The sequence below is a fragment of the Conger conger genome, chromosome 11 (assembly GCF_963514075.1).
Source record: "Conger conger chromosome 11, fConCon1.1, whole genome shotgun sequence".
Classification (NCBI taxonomy): Eukaryota; Metazoa; Chordata; class Actinopteri; order Anguilliformes; family Congridae; genus Conger; species Conger conger.
In genome coordinates, this window is record NC_083770.1 from 44,556,578 (window position 1) to 44,576,235 (window position 19,658).

General features: G+C 40.5%; 1 protein-coding gene across 4 annotated transcripts; it reads right to left on the reverse strand.

Moving 5' to 3' along the window:
* Positions 1-858: 858 nt before the first annotated feature.
* On the reverse strand, positions 859-14,762 carry LOC133140381 (tumor necrosis factor receptor superfamily member 10B-like). 4 transcript variants are annotated; one of them, XM_061260294.1, is made up of 10 exons: positions 14,547-14,762; positions 8,045-8,204; positions 7,159-7,287; positions 6,659-6,770; positions 6,261-6,361; positions 5,775-5,861; positions 4,903-4,946; positions 3,472-3,723; positions 2,898-2,934; positions 859-2,724 (listed from the first exon to the last, which is right to left on the reverse strand). In XM_061260294.1, the coding sequence occupies exons 1-10, from the start codon at positions 14,562-14,564 to the stop codon at positions 2,423-2,425; spliced, it is 1,242 nt and encodes a 413-aa protein (XP_061116278.1). In that variant the 5' UTR covers positions 14,565-14,762; the 3' UTR covers positions 859-2,422. The 4 variants fall into 4 exon arrangements, with proteins under 4 accessions (XP_061116278.1, XP_061116277.1, XP_061116279.1 ...); XM_061260293.1 differs by lacking the exon at positions 14,547-14,762 and adding an exon at positions 11,185-11,375 and having other exon boundaries at positions 4,903-4,943; XM_061260295.1 differs by lacking the exon at positions 14,547-14,762 and adding an exon at positions 11,185-11,374 and having other exon boundaries at positions 3,622-3,723.
* Positions 14,763-19,658: the final 4,896 nt, after the last annotated feature.

Here is a 19,658-nt window from a genome sequence, read left to right on the forward strand (position 1 = left end):
CATACTACATTAGGTTAATTAAGTAGTCTATAAGGCAGTCAGGAATGAAATGCATACCATGTGGAACAAATAAGCACAGTATTGCATTTCCATAAATACAGTGCATCTGGAAAGTATTCATAGCGCTTCACTTTTCCCACATTCTGTTATGTAACAGCCTTATTCCAAAATGGAATGAATTCATTTTTTCCTCAAAATTCTACACACCATTCAAATTCAGGCCTGTATGACAACATGAAAGAAGTTTTTCAAAAAAAACTTCTTTCATGTTGTCATTATGGGGTGTTGTGTGTAGAATTTTGAGGAAAAAATTGAATTTATTCCATTTTGGAATAAGGCTAACAACAAAATGTTGGAAAATACTTTCCGGATGCACTGTATATTGATTTTTACCATTACATTTATGTTTTTCAAGGTACCCCTTCCACTTTGGCCCTGGCTTTGGTTAAATTAAAAAGGTTGGAAGTACATTTCATTTTAAGAGGCTTCAGCTCCTGCTGGTGGATTAGCAGGAGTGGTTGCTCGCAGTCACATGATCATCAGGGTACAAAGAGAGACTACTGATGATGACCAGGGCATTCATTGTGCCAGCATTTTAGTGAAAGCTCTTCAAGTAGGTTCAGCTAAAGTAGCAACCGCAGTGCAACAATGGCAGCATAGCCACTTACAGCTATTTTTAAACTCAACATAGAAAGTCCCTAAATGCATGTTGCATGTCTTTCATACAGCATACATGGACATACTGATATTTCCACCTAACGGCCCAGTTACATTTGACAATCACCTGGACATTCAGTACAAATTGCGTTCAAGCTAATTTCATTTTAGCGGACAGCCAGATCAAACAGAATCAGCATCTGTGCAAATATGAACAATTTTATTTTCAAATGGATACTGAAAGTCTTAAGACATTTTTACATCTCATAATTAGCTATTCAAAAACAATAAATAAATAATTTAATAAGGTGTACATAAATATTTCTAAGACAATGTTCAAAAGAAGGCAATATCCATTAAAAAAATTAATTGAAAAGCAGTACAAAAATAAGTACAAAAAACCTCAACATACTCTATACAACTCTATACAATTATACAAGCTGGTTCTCAAAATAAAGAAAATACTTCCATGAGCACAACACTGGATAGCACGCTTACATTGCCGTTCAGCTGATCACGCATGCACCTACTTGCAGTCCGATTTGGGGGCTAAACAACACAACAAAACAAAAATGAAACCGTCGTCATTTTATGGTCCCATTTACATTGTTTTTGTTCATACAGCCTGATTTCCCCTTAAAACAGCATTTTACCTTAATCACACCTGTGCATACAGAACACTTATGGCTCAGCGTGATTAAAGTTGATCATGTCTGTTAGCTAACATACGTGGCCAAAATGCAATAATGGCAGATAAGAGTTACAGAACTGTTGTTTCTTGTTGTGTTTCTATTATCATTTCCGTCATCATTTACTGAAAAGTGAAAATAATTCATCAGTAAACTGAGTAGTTCAACAATTCATAGACACCAGTGTAATTTTGTTTGTAAATAAGCTGTCAAATACACCAGTCTGACACCTTCAACAAACAAGGACCAATAGACCTGAGTAAAGCCCAGTGCTGTCTGGACTAACATCCTCATATAAGAGATAAAACTCTTATTATTCTCCCTCAATGGTCATAGGGGAGAGGAAAAAGGATTGTCCTTGTGCGTTGAATGGGTGCCAACAATACGATACCTTCTACCAGCCAAAGAAACTTTGGAAACAAGGACACAGTATCTCCACAGCCCTTTTCAGAGATCTCCCTACTGGGAGGAGTACAGCACCTCTGCCACAGGAGCGGGTTCAGTTTCTGTGCCGGTCACAATCTGGCTTCTGTTCTGCTTTGTTTAAGCACTGACAATTCAGTCTGCCGACATTTTCAACGTGACAAGAAGCCATTCTCCAGTTTTGTATACCACTGCATGAAAAGAAAAGGGTGTACTATTCATAATAAGTACAACATTCACAAACGCATGGCTCTGGAAAAATAGTGAATGCAATCCAGTCGTACAACAGCGTTCTGCCATCCTTCATTCCAGAAGAGAGAATTCAGATGCACACAAAAACTATGTACATATCCGCATCTTTATCTTCAGATTTTTGAGTGTTCACACACTTGGAGGGAAATCAAGTATGTTCAGGACAGAGATTTGTTCAGGGACATTCTGACACCATTTAAACTCAGTGTTAATCCTGGCTCTTCTGCCCAATTCACGATAGGGAGATGCACACAAACACTGCATACTCAGATGCTGGAAATGCAAATATACGACCCTGCTTGTAAGATGAACATAGAGACAAGGTGATGCCCCACTTCAGACAGGCGTTTTTTAAATCATTCTCATCGTTTAAATTCTATTATAGCGATGTTGAAGGCACATCAACCGCTCTCATCCTCAAATGTATAAAACCCACGCTCAATGACTTCTTGAATAACAGTTTCCGCAGACAACTTTTGATGAAGCTCCAGCAATGTGTGAATGAGGTCATTTATATCCGCTTTCAGTCCCTGCTTTTCCATCCACAACTTAAGGAGTTTATACACTCTATCCCCATGAGAAGACAAAATTGGATCGTTTATGTCATTGTCACTTAATCCGATACGTCTGAAGAACTTGTTGCGAAGGTTGCAGTCCAGGTTCTTTTCAATAATATCAAAGGATTTCATCAAAGAGTCTTCACCTGCAGGAGGGGGGAAAAAAACAGTATATTAGCCATTTCACAAGGTTTTTGTACACAAGGCTGCTTGTATAAAATAAGTTCAGGCCCTCCATTAAAACTGATGCTGATATAGTCCACATTTAATATCCCAACCACAAAATTCTAACCCAAGTTTAGGGAAGCAGTTTGCTTACCATTGACAGGAATAAGTCTTCTACAAGAGCCATCCTCCTGTCAAAGATAGACACAAAGGAATAAGATACAAAATGTGACAATGAAATATATACACAGTTCAACAGTAATGTAATGTAACTTTACTCGACATTACCATTGCAACACAATATGCGACACTAAATGATAGCCCTTCTCTACTGCCACAGGCGATGAATGAAGCTGAATGATGCCCTCTGCACGCTCTCCGTTACCCGTAGCGGAAAATGCAATATCATTCACCACCGCTTTCAATTCTGTCAAATTGTACTCGCCTCCAAGGACCGTTTTAGAGAGCAGTGGCCGTTTCACTCATTCCTGTGATTGAAATGCAATCAAGGGTGAATTTCTTCAAAGGCCACGTTCAATTTGGTAACAAGGAATAAGCCACTCAGCCATGCAGATGAGAGGAGAATACAGGAGAACAGAACCCCAAAGCCATTAGGGAAAAGAAAGAGGGAATGGTCACCACGGCTCTGTGGAGCTGGGGAGGGGGCGGGAGAAGGCCTAAAATGGCGGATGAAGGGAGGGTTGCTGTGTCCTGTGAACTGCTCTCACCCTAGCTGCCGGCTGCCTTGGGGTCTTGGGGCTGGGCTGGGGGGCTACGGGCGGAGTGCTCAGACTGCTTTGGGAGGAGGTGGTGGTGTTGGGGAGGCTGTCCCCCAGGCCATTGTCGTCGTCCTCCCCGGGAGAAGGCTTGGGACCCACCAACATAACGTGCGGCAGGAAGGGCTCCAGCTCCTGCCCCGGCTCCTCCAGTCCTGCGTTCTGTCTGTTCTGCCTCTCCACCGTCAGTTTGTCGTCTTCCTCCTGGGAGACGCAAGTCACAAACACCACCAACTGAACAAAAGCCATTCCTTTCCCAACCCCCTTTCTCATCTACTAACGGCATCTACGTGTATCCGTAGAAAAACTGGCAGTGTAGCCCTGGAAAAGTCCCTATGGCAGTGTAGCCCTGGAAAAGTCCCTATGGCAGTGTAACCCTGGCTCTCTGAAGACCTGGCCAACACAAAAGCAGCCCGGTTCAGGAATCATTTCTTCCATTATTTACATTATTGGCATTTGGCAGACGCTCTTATCCAGAGGAACATACAGTTGATTAGACTAAGCAGGAGACAATCCCCCCCCCGGAGCAATGCAGGGTTAAGGGCCTTGCTCAAGGGCCCAACGGCTTTGCGGATCTTATTGTGGCTTCACCGGGATTAGAACCACCGACCTTGCACGTCCCAGTCATTTACCTTCACCACTACGCTACCGCCTTCCCCTCTGCCACTAGAACAGAGAGCTTGAGTGATGCCCCCCTTCATTAATCACAACTGAAGGATTTGCTTTGCAAAGCCACTCTGGATAAAAGTCTCAACAAATGGCAACACATGTGTATATTATAGGAATGACGCACTTTAAAAAGACAGAAAAGTGCATTTTATGCCTTGTCAGATTTAAGAGGCAGAATTGCAAGGTCCAGGCTGTGAATAAATGGTAGCATTTTGCAGCCATTTTCCTTGGCAGTGTGGGTACTTTTGTTTGAAGGTCACACTGCCGCCACTAGAAGAGTTAAAGTTATAAAATTATTCAAATGATGCAACTTTTCTATTCACCGCAATTCATCCGTGTGATGCGAAATGTGGATTTCTAAACTTCCTCTGGGTGTGGTGTACCCAGTACGGCAAATGATGCAACAGAAGCAGTGACAAATAGTCCTCATCTAACGACATCTAACGGTACATCTGTAATCAAATGAGACTCAAATGAGAGTACCATACTATACTAATCGACTTGTATCAGAGAAATCTGACTGGGCGTGGCCGAGCATTTCTAGACCTGGCAGCAGCTTATTTGATTGGTTGGGTGTTTAATAGTTTAAATGGTAAATGATAAATGAGCGCCAAGTGCTAGTTTAGTGTGAAGCAGGATCCAGGATCTGTGTATATAGTTTAGGACTAGGACTGGGGGCTCCTTTAAGTAAAAGAATGGGAACAGACAACATACCACAGTGATCTCCACGTCTTCACCAGACCCACTGTGGCTCTCTGCTACAGGGAAAAGAGTAGAGATTACCACATATGCCTCAAGGTTAGGGGAACATCCATTGAAAAATAGAATTACATCATTCTAAATCTCTTATCAACACAAGGACCTGGAAAAGGAATGGAATGGATGGAATTTGTATGGAGGGAGATTTTTAATGGAATAAAACCCTGGTTTATATTTTATATAAGCAAAAATGTATTAAATATTTACCAAAATCTTTCAGGATACTTGTAAATAATTACTTTACATGGCTGCAATATGTTGAATATTAAAATTATAGTTCAAGTGTAATTTTATATTTTTATTATTTTCAACATATCCGACTCTCAAAGACATTCTTCTACCCCACTTAGCGCTCAACAAGGAAGCCATTCATTCAAATTGATGGCTTTTGAAATCTAAAAGATCATTAAATACAACTCAGACATTTTTTTCTTTTCGGAAAACATAACATGGAAAACATGAACAATGTAGTTTTTCAAAAAATGTACTTCAAAATGGAGCAAATTTTTTGGCTATATTGGCTATTCATTGTAGGCGTTTGGTCTTTTCAAAGGATATGTACATTATAAGAATATAAACTCATGCCAACCTTATCCTTTGAGAAAAGACCCTTCAATTGTGTCAGATAATCACAGTAATATAGTAGAGCAGCTATTGAATCTAAACACTACACAAATGGAACATATTGCATTCAATGTAATGTGTATGCTTCCACAGTAAGTGAAATTGCCCTTCATCACATTTCACACATACATTCAAACAGGATGTGCAATGTACAATAATGTCAAAGGTAGAGTAGATGTCATTTAACAGCCGGGACTTCTCACCTGTGGCTTTTTTCTTCCAACAGCAGCAGTACCAAACAATGGCCAGGGCAATCAAAAGCAGAAGCACAAACACAACAGGAATAGCCACTGCAAGAAATAGAAACAGATCAAAACAACATCTTTATTGTAAAATAGTTTTGTTTTTAGTTTTTAGACCTTCAAATTATTTTTTCAGGTTTAGAGCCAACAGAAATCAATATTTCCTGAATCTCACCATTGGTTTTTACAAAATGCTACACTTTGCTCTCATCAGGCTACAGCAAATCTAACTGTTCAAATGAATCTGGATCAAATAAACATTTCAGCAAAAAAAAAAAAACTTAATCCCAATTTATCCTCAGAAACCACCAATTAGGATCACCAACCCCCCATACCCCACTCCAAATATAGTCACCAATGTCATGAAAACTAGAGAAGATGTGTTCTGAAGTGTTTTCCTTAAGGCGCATTCATTCTGACAGACCCACAGGTGGTCCCCTGCTCTACCTTGAGATGCGTGACTGGAGGCAGGTGAGGGTGGCTTCGGGCGGCACTTAGTGTTGGACGTGATGGTGCAGTTTGTCATCACCTCCTCACCGTCTTTACACCTGGGACACGATGACAATCACAGGGGTTACCAGCCAGCCTCCACTGGACACTCAGGAACCATTAAAAAGAGAAGAGTGCAGCACAATCCAGCCATGCCGCTGGTGCACCCCTTTGCAGATCTTTTCACGTGTCAAAGCAGTACGATAACAAATTTGAAGGGTTTCATTTACAGTGCTGCCAAATATAGGTATATAGACGAACCCACAACATGTATGTGAGGTAGACTACATTGGGGTAGGTGCAGTGGCAGTGAAGGGTTATGTACATAGGTACAGACATGGTGCTTTATTCCTTACTTCTTGCACTTCTTGCACACTTCACATGCCTGTTCCTTCTCACAGAATGAGCCCGTTTTACACTGGCACTCTGTGTTCTTGGTGCTGGTGCAAGCCTGTGTAGCCACCTTGTCTGTGGACAGAAAGAATTGCAATTAAACCATACTGTACATACAGTGCCAATCTCGCAATGACAATTATTTATACTTAGAAACAACTTAAGATGGTTAAAAACAATGAACTACAGGGTTATTAATACCACAAATTGAAACTTTTGACAGTGAAAACTATTTTTAGACTGCAATTTCTTTAGGAGGACATTATTATTAGCAAGCTCAAGCTTTTGTGTGCGTGGGTGCTGGAGAGACCTGCACCTGCCATTTTTAAAATTTGGGATTAAAGGTAGCCTAAAGTATCTCAACCTTTTTGTGACTAATTTGCAGGTTGTGTGCGAAAATGAAGAACTCCGAGGGCTCTGGGGCCTACGTGCTTGCTCACTCAGGTGAAGGACAGGGCACTACCTTCATGGCATTTTGTGCACTGGAGACATCGATCCAGTCCGTTCCGGTGCTCCGTGTACGTATCGCTTGGACAGGGCTCACAGATGCCTTTCTCTCCAGCTCTTTCACAGGCCTTTTTAACATACTGACCTGAGGGGGAAAAAAAACCAAAACAAACAGAATGCTTTCAGAATACTCTATTAAGATGTGTACTTTTCTGGCGATTTTGTTTTCTTGTCTTTCTTTGACCGAAAGTAAAATATACTCTATGAAAGCCATGAAATAAGGGCATATACACTCACTAGCACTTTATTAGGTATTTGTTAGACTTAAAATGTTAGACTTCTACTGCTGTAGCATATCCACTGAGAGTTATGATGTATTCAGAGATGCTATTCTGCATACCACTGTTGTAATGTGTGGTTATTTGTGTTACTGTCACCTTCCTGTCAGCTTTGACCAGTCTGGCCATTCTCCTCTGACATCTCTCATTTCTGTCTGCAGAACTGCTGCTCACTGGATTTTTTTTTTCACCATTCTTTGCAAACTCCAGAGACTAGTGTGCATGAAAATCCCAGGAGATCAGCAGTTTCTGAGATACTCAAATCACACTGTCTGCCACCAACAATCATTCCACGGTCAAAGTCACTTGGATCACATTTCTTCCCCATTCTGATGGTTGATGTGAACATTAACTGAAGCTCCTGACCCGTACCTACATGATTGTATGCATAGCACTGCTGCCACAATTGGCCGATTGGATAATCGTATTAATAAAGTAGGTGTAACAAAGTAAAAATGTTCCTAATAAAGTGCTCGGTGAGTGTATATCGCATTTAAACCCCTGCTTGCCTCAACAAACAGAAGTACACCACTTCAAGGGGGAGGCAGACCGTCATTCTCTTACCAGCTTCACACCTTTGACAGCAGTGGTTAACGGTGGGGTACTCAAAATCGTCATAGCATGATATCTGTCGGGTTAGCCTCATCCGGTTTGCAGATCGTGCCGTTCTCACACCCGATTTCACAGCCTCCGCAAGGAGGAAGGCAAAGACGAAAAAGGGAACCTGGCAACAAATTCAACCTCAATTAGGAGTGCACACACAGAGGCAAGCTTTCCCATGACCAGTGGTGTGCCTGCAATCACAACCCTTAATGCAAAACATCTGATGTAAACATCTGCAAAAGCACAGTAAAAAAAAATAAAAAATTTTAATGATCTTGAGCAACCATCACATCTTTTGCCACAGTCGCTAAAACTAAGATATGTCCCGCAAATACCTGTTGAATGACTTTTCATAACCTTTACCGCCATGTCTCCAATGGTAGGCTCTGGAAAACAGCAATGTGTTGCGACATCTAAGGGAGTTTCCTGGACTATGGGGGAAGGCTGACGGTAGATGTCATACTTTCCAGACACGACGCGTTGGAACGCTCGAGCCAATGGAATGTCAAACACAGTCACACCATTCAGATTTATCCAAACAAGCCCACAGGGCGACTTCCAGTTTCATACTGAAGGCAATTATTAACATGTACTGAAGACAGCAAACATCTAAAATAAGACTTTTATGAGAGGTAAAAACCAGGGAGCTACAGTGTTATTGCCACATACTTCAGTAGGTTAATTAGTAGTCTATAAGGCAGTCAGTAATGAAACGCATACCATGTTGAACAAATAAGCACAGTATTGCATTTCCATAGATTGATTTTTTCCATTAGATTTATATATTTTTCAAGGTACCATTCCCACTTGGCCCTGGTTAAATTAAAAAGGCAATAAGGCCACCTTGTTGGATTAAATATTACACGTTTACTTTTAAACTGAGTGTACTTAGCCAAGCCTAATGCATTGCAGCTTCATTACACCTACAACAAAGTACTAATATTACAACAAAAACGAGTTAGTCCACCAACTGTGCCCTTTCACTTCCAGTTATAGTACAGCATAGATTATACAATAAAGTTTTAAACATTGTCACAATATGCAGTTCCTTCAGTGCTCCCTATCAGTGTCCTTATCACAGCCACCACTGTACCACCGCCTATCTTCTAGCCAGGAGCGGTGCGTTGGAAAGTGCAGTTAACTGATATCATTTCCCCTCTCACAACATTTCACTGCTTCTGACTCATCACACTGACATACGACACTCCCAATTCAGAAATCCTGTTTACCCATGGGGCACCATTAAGGAACCGTCAGAATATACACAACCACAAAATCCTTTCAGTTTGATTATTCCATGAAAGGTATTCGGACAAATGAGATTCAGTTTGGACAATAACTAAGTACAACGCTAGTCAATTAAAGAAAACCTTAGACAGATCATTCCTAGATTTCAAAATTATAGTTATATATAGCTCTTCACAACAAATCCACATAGAAGGCCACTCTGAAGTTCTTTTATGGCCTGGGTCCTCTCGGTCCCAGACCAAACCAAATCCCAGCGGGTTTTGGCTTTGGTTGAGAAAACGAAGAAAGTTGAGAACATTTAGTAGGGCTTTGAGAGGAGCTCAAAACAATAATACAGTAGTACATTTTGATTGCCACACGGGACCGAAAGGGTTAAATGGAGAATATTTCCACAGGGCCCATGAGTCTGAAGGCTTAACTCCTGAGCAAAGCACTTCCTGCACTGTGAACCCATCTCTATCTGCTCTCCTACCCAACTACTGAACACGAAGTGAAAAAATACAAAAAGGATGGTGGACTGTCCTCTCTATTTAAGAAATTATATATGTTACTTGCCCTTTTCAGACAAAAACATAAAACATAAATCTGTACTGTAATCTAATTATTGGGCATTACAAGTATTAGATTATATTATATTGTATTCAGATGATGTGGCAGAAACATTCATCAAAAGCATTCGCCATAAACATGCTGTTACATGTCCCTATTAATCGCATCTGTCAAATATATAATACAGTCTAATATAAGCATCATAAGTATTTACTTTAAAACAGTTCTAACAGTCTTTAAAGAAACAACCCTTTCACCAGGAAACTGCTGAAAAGCTATAATGCATGCCTAGAACTAGTAAGCTACTTCAGCATTGCACAGTGAAATTCAAAGGCTACGTCTCTGTAGAAAACAGGAAACTCGAAAACAATGAAAGTCCCAAGAGGAATGTTCTATCCATGTTTGGGGTAAACAGCAACATCAGTTCATACCATTAATGTTTCCTTATTCACCATTTACAAAACACGCTCTTCTTTAAGATTAGGTTATACTTAAACAAAACACCACAACAGGAATCTACAAAAACTACAGGTCATAGCATACAAATAGTGAGAACATACAGTAACATAAGCCATATTGCATGGTTTGTACTGCCCAAAGGCATTGTGTGCGAGATTAATAACCCTTTAAAGACAATATGTCTTGGTAGAAAAAAGGTAATATATACAGCCAATTTAATCCAAGGGTCTGAACAATAGCCAAAGACAATTTGATATCATATGGCATCTGGTTTCATATCTATTGTTTGTGGTCTTAGAAAAATGTAGGCCGTCCAAGCCTGCTTTGTCACCAGCGTGAAGCTGAGTGTGAACTAAAAAGAGGTCCCCACTAGGAATGAGAAATTATCTTTCTAAGTAAAAAGTAAACCATTACTTTCTAAAATAAGTAAACCATGTTGTGATGTGTATTAATATGCTTTTTTTAAAATATTCCAAATGACCTCAGAACATGTCATATTGTACATAACCACAGTATCATATGAACTGAGAACATAACCACAATCTACCAATCCAGTATCAGTTCAACATCAGTACACAACCTACACCAACGTATACAATTCATGTCACATAGTAGGCTATTTGTTCTCATCAGCGTAATATCTTCATATTAAGTGGAATACCAGGGACTCAGAGGAGGAGTGTGCTGTCGGCTGCATGCGTCCACCCAGAATTCCACCATTACTGTAGTTCGGAAGCATGATTGTGTAGTCCAGGGGTCACCAACACGGTGCCCGTGGGCACCAGGTCGCCCCCAATGACCACATGAGTCGCCCGCAGGGCTGTTCTAAAAATAGTACAACTCACTAGTGACTTGACTTCCTCTTTACCCCGTTGAGGGGGATAGGGCATCCACCAGAGCTCTGCATCTCACTCTCTTCTGGGCCAGGGCCTTAGCTTCCTGCCAGCTCACTCCAATGTTCTTCAGGTCTTCGAGTGTGGAACGTCTCCAGGTGTTTCTCGGCCTACCGGCTTTCCTCTTCCCCTGCGGGTTGTAGTCCAAGGCCTGTCTGGTGATTTATTTATTTACCTAAGGGTATGTCCTATCCAGTTCCACTTTCTCCTTTTGATGGTGGTAGCTATGCTCTCCTGGTATTGTCATCCTCCACAGCTCTTCATTTGTGGCTTTGATGGGCCACCACAGCTTGAGGATGTAGCGCAGGTATTTGTTGACAAACACCTGGATCTTGCTTGTGAGGCCCTCGGTAGTCTTCCACGTTTCAGAGCCGTAGAGCAGGACAGTCTTCACATTGGTATTGAAGATCCGTAGCTTGGTGTTGTTGGAGAGTTGCTTGGACAACCAGATTGGCCTGATTATCTTGAATGCTACCTGTGCTTTGCTGATGCGTGTCTCTATCTGCTCCTCCATCTCTGCTGATGTTACTCCCTAGGTAGGTGAAGTGCTCCACGCCTCTCCCCTGAGTGTAATTGGATCATGCGTTTTCTTACTAGTGAGCTGCATCTAAAATTTTATTTTATTCTGTTGCTATTTTTTTTTATCACACTTGCATTTATATAGATTTAAAAATGACAATATCTTAAAAATATGTTTATTATACATGAAGTTTAGATTAGAGTAGGTCAGAGTTCACCTAAACTTGTTCAAAGGTCAGTATTGTGCGCGTGACAAAACAAACTGGTAGCCCTCAGTATGACTCAGTACCCATGAAGTAGCTCTCAGTTTCAAAAAGGTTGGTGACCCCTGGTGTAGTCCAACATGACAATGACACAGGTACGCCAGCCTAGACAGTGATTTTGAATTCTGCCCCCCAAAAACACTAAGACGTTTTCATTATGCCCAGGCCCGCACTGCCTGAAGAGCTTAATGAGAACAGCAGGGCGCTTTTGTGTGGGTTCCTCTTAACCAGACCGTGGGTGAAACCGTTCACCACAACATGTACCCACCCACCTCAGATTATCTGATAATTCACTGCATGCGGTTTAAAGAGGAAAAATTCAACTGATGGACAGAACGATACACATTGCCACATGCATTGACTTAGTATCATGATCCTTCCAGACATTATACTGCATGTTATTATTTAAAACAGTTCTCGCACTGCAAAAGACTAAATCAAAAAGCTAGCTGCTATCCTCTCTATCCTCTCTAACAATGAAGCATCTGGTGCAGTGCTCTTAAACGTATTGCAATGGAGGGCCGTGCATACGGAGGTTTTCATTTCAACCAACTAATGATGTCTTAAACTACTAATTCAACCACATGCATTGGACTGCCTCAAAGCACAGAATACAAGCTAATATCAGCAAATAACTAAACTCATTAAATAATCAAGGTCCTCAACATTGCGTTAATCCATTTTAGGCCATAATATTGCCTCTCAGTGTACGCCCAGATGCTGTAACCAATTTGACTTAAAATAATTATCGGATTTACCCCATCTTTCCCCACATATGACCAGTTCAACGACACAGAACCTTGTTGCCACCATTTCGCCTAGTCAGCCCAAAGGTTTCAAAGGCAAGTTTTGTCGTCTAAAGAGAAACACTAGACTGGACAGAATATTATTGGACAGCCATGCATGATATGGAACGACACGCCTTACGGAGAGGGGGTGGATCCATTCATAAAAACTATAAAACACCGCCACCGCAAAACATGCCAATATTTACATTTTGGATCTTGCCGTGCGGCCTAAATGGCATGGACTTCCCTGTCACTGAAAACATCTGTACACTACTAGTAAAGGAAAACTTTACTTGTGTAAACACTACTGTACTTCTGTAAACAGCCTTACTTCTATTTTGCTATTTGAGCAATACAGATCTATTGAGTGAAATATATCTGATTTATTCATGATGATTTGGTAATTTAACTGCTACAAATACTAGACATTCTCCCAAGGCCCAAAACAATTTCTGCACCCTACGGAGCCACCCGTAGCATAAAACCGTTTGTTCCCCGAATTCGTGTGCCTATATACAGCCACAGCACACAGGCAGAAGTCCCTGAAGCAGAAATTGCACAGCAGAAATGTGTGTGCAGTTTCTGTGGTTCCCACAGGTGCTGGAGTACCCCTATGCCATGCTACTTTTTCTTCCAACCACAACTGCCATCTAAAATTTTAACCAGCTGCTAATCTTTCTTAATTAGGTGTCTTTCATCTTTAGTAGGATTATTTACCTTCAACCACACAATGCCAGCAAACAATGACATATGAAGAGGCAACAAATAAAAGACTGAGGTTAATTAACAGGCTCCTAATTAGGTAGCTGAACACATGTTTCATTTGTCATTTTAAACTTATCAACACAATGCAGGTTTCCTCATGTTATCATTTGCTTTTGAATTCCGCATTATCTTCCAAATGGATCGGATAAAACGTGGTTTAAGAGGGCAAGTAATCCCTCTAAACATAAAAAGCACCTAATTGAGGAAAAAAACAACAAAGAAAAACAGCTTATTAAGATTATTGGATTGCAGTTGTGGTTGGTATGAAAACCAGCAAACAGACGGATATTCCAGGAGCGAGTATGGGAACCACTGTTCTAGAGCAATGTCTCAACTCCAGTCCTCGGGACCCACTTTCCAGAAGGTTTTTTGTTGAAACGAGGAACTCACACACCTGATTGAACTAATCATGAGCATTTTTGGTGGTAAAACTGGTTCATTAAATCAGGTGTGTAAGTTCCTTCTGCCAAGTCGGTCCCGAGGACAGGAGTTCAGAACATGCGTCTCAAAAGGATCTCAGTGAATGACTTGTGAAACCACTATGACGCAGTTGTGGGCAATCAAATGTATATTACCTACGTCATTATTTCGAGTATGTGGTAGCCCAAGTAGTAATTGTGCAACAGGCTAGCTAGGTCGTCTTCGTCAAGCAAAGCCTTTGGTTGGCGAAGAAAACCAAATGTTTTCTGAATAAAGTTAGACTCACATGCATCGATAGGCCGTGTTGACAGAACATTTTGAAACGGCGGCATATTCTAATGGTCTGAATTCTGGCATAGCATTAAACACTTTCCCGGACTAATCTATGGTTGTAGCCTAGCATACTTATTGGTTTACGTCAGGACATGTTTATTCTAAAATGTTAGCCTATATGACAGAGGCTTTGCATTGGACAACAGACAACATTGTTGACAATTTCAGACAAAATTGGGAACAACAAACATAAAATGTATAGATGCAACGAAGGTGGGCTTCTTACCGACTTTAAAACGATCATCCTGAATTGAAAATAAGGATTCCAGCGCTGTCTCACAGCATACTTGCTGTATATTAACGTGGATTTAGTAACAAAATTCTTATAATTCGAACTACTTCTCAATAACCCTAACAGTCATATGTTTCAGTTTCTTGAATCTTTAGAGCTCACTAAAAGATACTACTCTCTCCGCTCGGCACCGTGAAATAATGCGGTCAGAGAAACTTTTCTTTGGGCACGTTCGCGTCACGCCCCCAGCCCTCGGAGGAAGTAGGTATGACGTCAACGCGCCGGGTGAATATGGTCCTGTTGCTGAACCAGGATCAGCTAAGGTAATCTTACTCATATAACGTTAGTAGCACAATAGAAAGATAGAGCTGACCCACGGCCAGTCCTTTGATAGGATTATTTTCAGCAAGACCTGCCAACTTTTCGCTTGTCCAGTAATATTGGCAGCTACTTATTTTCCTTTTGCTTCTGAAAATATGATCATAGCAACAACGTAACATTGTGTATTGCCTTACTACGAAACGGAGTGGAAGTAGCCAACCTTTCCGTTCACTTGCAGACGTTTTAATAAATAATGAATGTTAAACTACCAACTTTACCCGAACAGTTAGCCTGATTTTGCTCTAATTTAATCAGCCAATAATTCAATTTTGTAAATGCCTGAAGAATATTTTTGTGTGTGAAAGAAACAGGTTACAGGGCTGACGGCAGAACGCAGTAAACGCAGTTTGTTGGAAAAAAAAAAATGTTCGGGGGGAATTCCAGTTGCATTTTTTCTTAAGCCTGCGACTTTGCTACAATTCCTCTGGTCTTGTGATCAAACATGATTGTGCAATCACCTACTGTATTCGCAAAAATCACCTGCCTGCGTTATCAGTGGGCGGGAGGGCTTTTTTGGTGGGCTGTATATAAACAGAGGCACAGATACAGGCTACTTTTACCTGGTATACCAGTGCTTCCAATTTCATTACGGTTATTTAGCTGACGTCTTTATCCAAACCGACAGTTGATTAGACTTAGCAGTGGACAATCCCCTCTGGAGAATAGTGGGGTTAAGGTCCACCAACATTCTTGGCCCTATTTACTTTTATTATTCCATACATGACAGCCTAAAATAATAAAAATGAATGCGGCATGGTAAATTCTAGTTTTACCATGAAAACATGTTCCAATGCGAACACCACTTGTATTATTATAGATAATTCATAGTCCATGTTACCTGTGGTAATACACAAAAACAAACTGCAGCCCCACATTCTGACCAGAAATGTCAGCTTCTGTCTTTGTTTCACAAGCCCCACCAAAAGAAGGCAATGCTCATAGTGGGTTAGTCATTGTGTGTGTGTGTGTGTGTGTGTGTGTGTGTGTGTGTTTTCATATGTGTGTCAAATCTGTATTTCAGTGTAACTATTTGCTGGGTAAGCTTTGTACGTTTCTGACCATGTCACGTCCATGCCAATTTGCCATTGTGTTTTCTATGTATTCACTCCCTTTCCTTACTTTTGTCAGATCTGTTTCCTTTGTTTTATGTTGTTCTCTGCCTTCAGTTCCCCTAACTTCTGAATTCCTCTGACTTCTGTGTTCCTCTGACTTCTGAGTTCTCCATATTTAAGTACTTTCTCTGTGCTTATCACACAAAATTACTTAACTCAGCCCACACTTTATATGTAGCTACCATCTGCTTGACACATGTTTCCTGTAAACATTATTTACAAAATTAACCTGTATGAGACCAAGGTGTGGCATTTTTCACAGAAATGACCAGATTCTGGATGTTTAGTTGTTTTAAAGAGGCTCTCTTGGAGTACAACTGCCCTCTCTTGCTGTATACAGGTGCATCTCAAAAGATTTGAATATCGTGGAAAAGTTTTACATTATCTTCCATAATTTAATTCAAAAAGTGAAACTTTCATATATTCTAGATTCATTACTCATAAAGTGAAATATTTCAAGCCTTTTTTTCTTTTAATCTTGATTATTACGGCTTACAGCTCATGGAAGTATCTAAAAATATTAGAATATTACATAAGACCAATCAAAAAAGGATTTATAATACAGAACCTTCTGAAAAGTATGTTAATTTATGCACTCAATAGTCGGGGCTCCTTTTGCACAAATTACTGCATCAATGCGGCATGGCATGGAGGCAATCAGCCTGTGTTGTTATGGAAGCCCAGGTAGCTTTGATAGTGGCCTTCAGCTCGTCTGTATTGTTGGGTCTGGTGTCTCTCATCTTCTTCTCTTCTCTTTCATGCAGGCGAGTTGGCTGGCCAATCAAGTACAGTAATACCATGGTCAGCAAACCAGTTACTAGTAGTTTTGGCACTGTGGTCAGGTGCCAAGTCCTGCTGGAAAAGGAAATCAGCAAACAGCCAGCCCTTTCAGCAATGACCTTCTGTGGCTTACCGTCCTTGTGGGGGGTAGATAACAAGTGGCTTCTGGGCTACTGTCAAGTCAGCAGTCTTCCCCTTATGTAATATTCTAATATTTTGAGATACTGGATTTTTGATTTTCATGAGCTGTAAACTGTAATCCTCTAGATTAAAACAAAAAATATTTCACACACGCACAAGAACTTCTTGGGCTACCACATACTCGAAATAATGATGTAGGTAATATACATTCGATTGCCCACAACTGCGTCATAGTGGTTTCACAAGTCATTCACTGAGATCCTTTTGAGATGCATGTTCTGAACTCCTGTCCTCGGGACCCGCTTGGCAGAAGGAACTGACACACAATATTTCACTTCATGTGTAATGAATATAGAATATATGAAAGTTTCACTTTTTTAATTAACTTACAGAAAAAAATGAACTTTTTTCACAATGCCTTATTTGCAAGAAGCTAATATGTTACATCGTTTAATTTTCAGAAGGTCAACACAAATGCCTCTTGTTGCAGCATAATTGTATTATAGCAGTTATCCCCTAAACTCTTACTTGAGAAATGGGATAATAGATGTAAGCTGAGTTATCAGGATGAGCAATGGAAAGACCCAATCAGTATTATGTAGCATGTGGTGGTTATGTCAACAGAGTCCAGGTTAAAGTCATTGGAAGGCTTGTAGATATGGGCTGCTGCAGTGCATTAGATAATATATAATATAATATAATATAATATAATATAATATAATATAATATAATATAATATAATATAATAATAATGGATGGTGCAGTGGGTAGCACTGCCGCCTCACAGCAAGGAGGTCCTGGGTTCAAATCCCTGTCGGCTGGGGCCTCTCTGTGCGGAGTTTGCATGTTCTCCCCGTGTCTGCATGGGTTTCCTCCCACAGTCCAAAGACATGCAGATTAGGCTGATTGGAGAGTCTAAATTGCCCTTAGGTATGAGTGTGTGAGTGAACGGTGTGTGTGTGCCCTGCGATGGACTGGCGACCTGTCCAGGGTGTATTCCTGCCTTTTGCCCAATGTATGCTGGGATAGGCTCCAGCCCCCCTGCGACCCTGATCAGGATAAGTGGGTTAAGATAATGGATGGATGGATAATATAATATAAAATATTAACCCTTGTGTTGTCTTAAGGGTCAAAAATGACCCGCCACTATGTTGAACAGCTGAGAAAACCCTCTAAATGATCTTCTTTCAACTTGAAATTTGATGACAAAGTTGCTCCTTCATGCAATATAGAATTCAATTAAGCTGCTGTATTTTAGGGGTTTAGTGAATGTGGGTAATTTTTTACCCTCAGGAAAAGGGGAGTATACAGAATGTAAAGACTACACAAGGGTTAACATTTTTTCATAATTTTATTTACATTAACATTACATGAATGGCATTTGGCAGACGCTCTTATCCAGAGCGACGTACAACAAAGTGCAAAGTACATGCCCATAACCAGGGAATGCATGCCAATATTTAGCATGTAGTTAAGAAACATTGCGCTAATCAGTCTGTACCACTGGAGGCCCACTGAAGGATACACAAATTTGAGGTAAAAATGAAAGTCATGCTGTCGCGGGAGGGAAATGTACTTAGTTTTTTTTTTTTTTTATCACAATCCACAGTAGTGACACATTGCACTATCAGAGAGGACAAAACACATTTCCATGTCTGTTGGTTTCCTACCATCTGGAAAGGCAGTTGCCTGCTCCACTGCGATATCCAGGGCTATGCTACAGTTGAGTAACAGATCTGAAACCGGAAGTGAGCGGTTAAATGGTGGTTTAACGTGCAATGGTGGATGTGTAAGAAATGTGTACAGATAAAATGCTAAATTATATATTGTATACTGTAACTGATCAGTCTGGGTTTGTGGCTACTTTGAGGTTGTGTTGACAAGGAAGAATGGGTAAGGCGACTTCACCTCCCCTGCACATTAGACTGAACAACACCCCTTAGTTGGGATATAAGGACATTATACCATGGGCTGCCATGAGCTGTTGCTTACGTACTATGCTGGTTGTTACAGAGTATTCATGAGTAGACCCAGTGAACATTTTCAGGGAGAGTCAATGAAACACTGTTGACAATAGTGTGCAAAAAATCGGTCAAAAAGCCTTTTACAATTAATGTCTAAGTGAACAATTAACATTTCTTCAACTTTTAAAGCAAGATTACTTTTTCTTTTTATTTCTTACAGTTTAGAAGTAATAATAAAAGGGAAAAGGCCCTGTGCAAAAGATCTTCCAGGCCATGCCTTGATTTCAACTGTTCCATTTATCATCCATTTTCTGACAGTGGAAATAGGTCATTTGAAAAGTAGCCTTACTCCAATCCAATCCAAAAGGGTTCCTAAAACTTTGCACAGGGCCCTTTTCATTTATTATAATTTATAAACAGTAAAAAATTAAAATGAAAGGCAACTTGCTTTAAACATTGCAGAGAGGTCTCATGTTTAACTCTGTACCATTTAGAAAATGAGTTCAGGTTTGCTTTCTTTTTTGCACCCCACCTGGCTAAGGAAAGGAAGTTTTATAGCTGACTATAATGTAATTGTCATTTGTTATTTTGCTGAAGCGTTTATCCAAAGCAACTTGGGTTAAGGGCCTTGCTCAAGGGCCCAACGGCTGTGTGGATCTTACCGTGGCTACACTGGGTAAGTACACTTTTTCTGGAGTTACAGGGGCTGTTTTCCTAAGACTAATGAT